General features: G+C 43.9%; 1 protein-coding gene and 1 long non-coding RNA gene across 2 annotated transcripts in view; one reads left to right on the top strand and one right to left on the bottom strand.

The window, feature by feature from the left end:
• Positions 1-2406, top strand: part of frem1b (Fras1 related extracellular matrix 1b) — a gene marked incomplete in the record, with an annotated part of 31565 nt that overhangs the window by 25057 nt on the left and 4102 nt on the right. The window contains 1 exon segment of the mRNA XM_014033250.1: positions 1018-1162. Coding sequence (XP_013888704.1) covers positions 1018-1162 — 145 coding nt within the window.
• Positions 2091-2406, bottom strand: part of LOC106536079 (uncharacterized) — a 3104-nt gene continuing 2788 nt past the window's right edge. The window contains exon 3 of the long non-coding RNA XR_001312517.1: positions 2091-2129. This is a non-coding gene — a long non-coding RNA (uncharacterized LOC106536079). The remainder of the gene's footprint in view (positions 2130-2406) is intronic.

Below are 2406 nucleotides of genomic sequence, written 5' to 3'. Positions count from 1 at the left end.
TCACATAATATAAACCTGGTTTCACACTGGTTCCACACTGTAGAAACCTGGTTCCACACTGTATAAACCTGGTTCCACACTGTAGAAACCTGGGTCCACACTGTATAAACCTGGTTCCACACTGTATAAACCTGGTTTCACATAATATAAACCTGGTTTCACACTGGTTCCTCACTGTAGAAACCTGGTTCCACACTGTATAAACCTGGTTCCACAGTGTAGAAACCTGGTTCCACACTGTAGAAACCTGGTTCCACACTGTAGAAACCTGGTTTCACAGTGTAGAAACCTGGTTTCACATAATATAAACCTGGTTTCACACTGGTTCCACACTGTAGAAACCTGGTTCCACACTGTAGAAACCTGGTTCCACACTGTATAAACCTGGTTCCACAGTGTAGAAACCTGGTTCCACACTGTAGAAACCTGGTTTCACAGTGTAGAAACCTGGTTTCACAGTGTAGAAACCTGGTTCCAGACTGTATAAACCTGGTTCCACACAGTATAAACCTGGTTCCACGCCGTAGAAACATGGTTCCAGACTGCAGAAACCTGGTTCCACACAGTATAAACCTGGGTCCACCAGTATAAACCTGGTTCCACACAGTAGAAACCTGGTTTCACATAGTAGAAACCTGGTTCCACACAGTAGAAACCTGGTTCCACACAGTAGAAACCTGGTTTCACATAGTATAAACTTGGTTCCACATAGTATAAACCTGGTTTCACACAGTACAAACCTGGGTCCACCAGTATAAACCTGGTTTCTCATAGTATAACCTGGGTCCACACAGTAGAACTTTGGTTCTAGACAGTAGAATCTAGGTTCCATGCAGTAGAAACTTTGTTGCAGTTAGTACAAACCTGACTGAATCTCATAAGATGTCATTTTTTTTAAAGAACAATGGAACAGTTCTGGGTCTTGGTGATTTTTGTGACTCTGTATGAACTCGTAACAGAAAAACACAAATTACAGTTCAGTTTTTGCTCTGCACCTCCACCCCTCCCCCTCTGCAGGCATGAWGATCATGTATGTGCACGATGACACAGAAACCCTGGAGGACACGGTGCTGCTCCGGCTGACAGATGGCGTCCACATGGTGGAGGGGACGGCTCGGGTCACCGTGCTGCCGGTCAACGACAACAAACCACAACTGCTCAAGTACACACACACACACACACACACACACACACACACACACACACACACACACACACACACACACACACACACACACACTGTGAGCTGCTGTTTAAAGCTCTTTAATCTCTTTAATGAGATGTCTGTAGAACAATGACACTGGGAGGTCAGGAGTCAAGGTGAGAAGCCTCATTTATTTATTTGATCATATTTATTATTAAAAGTGCATTTTACATTTTTAAAGAGTCAATAAAATATATTTTGATTAAACCTACGATGTTCCCAGATCAGCTGAGGGTTGAGGCTTTGTGCGGGGCTGTTAGAGGGGGGTCTGGTTCTGTAAAGCCCACCGAGGCAGAAGAACACACAGACTTGGCAGCAGCTGCTGTCCTCCTTGTCGTTGTGGTTCCTGCAGGATGAACGTGGCAGCTTTTGTCCTGCATGGATTTTATTTCCAAGTGAAGAAACAAGCAGCCAGACGGTTCCTGATGTTCAGCTGCCCCAAAATAAAACACCAGCAGCACCGACCTGGGTCTGCATGGTCCCTCAGGAAGAACCTGCACACGAGCAACTTCCTGCTTCTTCAGTTCAATGAACTTTATTTTCCACTGAGTCCACCATGTCCACAGAATACACAAGTCCACCATGTCCACAGAATACACAAGTCCACCATGTCCACAGAATACACAAGTCCACCATGTCCACAGAATACACAAGTCCACCATGTCCACAGAATACACAAGTCCACCATGTCCACAGAATACACAAGTCCACCATGTCCATTAAGTCTTCTGAGCAAGTTCTTTGTTGGCAGGTAGACTAATATTAGCTAGAAGAACATGATCTAGAACAAGACTGTTACTTTGTACAATCTGATTTGTCCCATTAGGTTTTGGAAATCTGACCACAGATTCATCATGTTTTAGAACCTCTGACTCGTCACATTATTGAACCTCTGACTCATCATGTTATAGAACCTCTGACTCATCTTGTTTTAGAACCTTTGACTCGTCACATTATTGAACCTCTGACTCGTCACATTATTGAACTTCTGACTCGTCACATTATAGAACCTCTGACTCGTCATGTTATAGAACCTCTGACTTGCCTCGTTGAAGAAACTCTGACTCATCATGTTATAGAACCTCTGACTCGTCACATTATTGAACCTCTGACTCGTCACATTATAGAACCTCTGACTCGTCATGTTATAGAACCTCTGACTTGCCTCGTTGAAGAAACTCTGACTCATCATGTTATAGAAC

The sequence above is a fragment of the Austrofundulus limnaeus genome, unplaced genomic scaffold (assembly GCF_001266775.1).
Source record: "Austrofundulus limnaeus strain Quisiro unplaced genomic scaffold, Austrofundulus_limnaeus-1.0 Scaffold1674, whole genome shotgun sequence".
Lineage (NCBI taxonomy): Eukaryota > Metazoa > Chordata > Actinopteri > Cyprinodontiformes > Rivulidae > Austrofundulus > Austrofundulus limnaeus.
The sequence above is the reverse complement of the archived record's forward strand: the minus strand, read 5'-3'. Positions and strand labels throughout refer to the sequence as shown.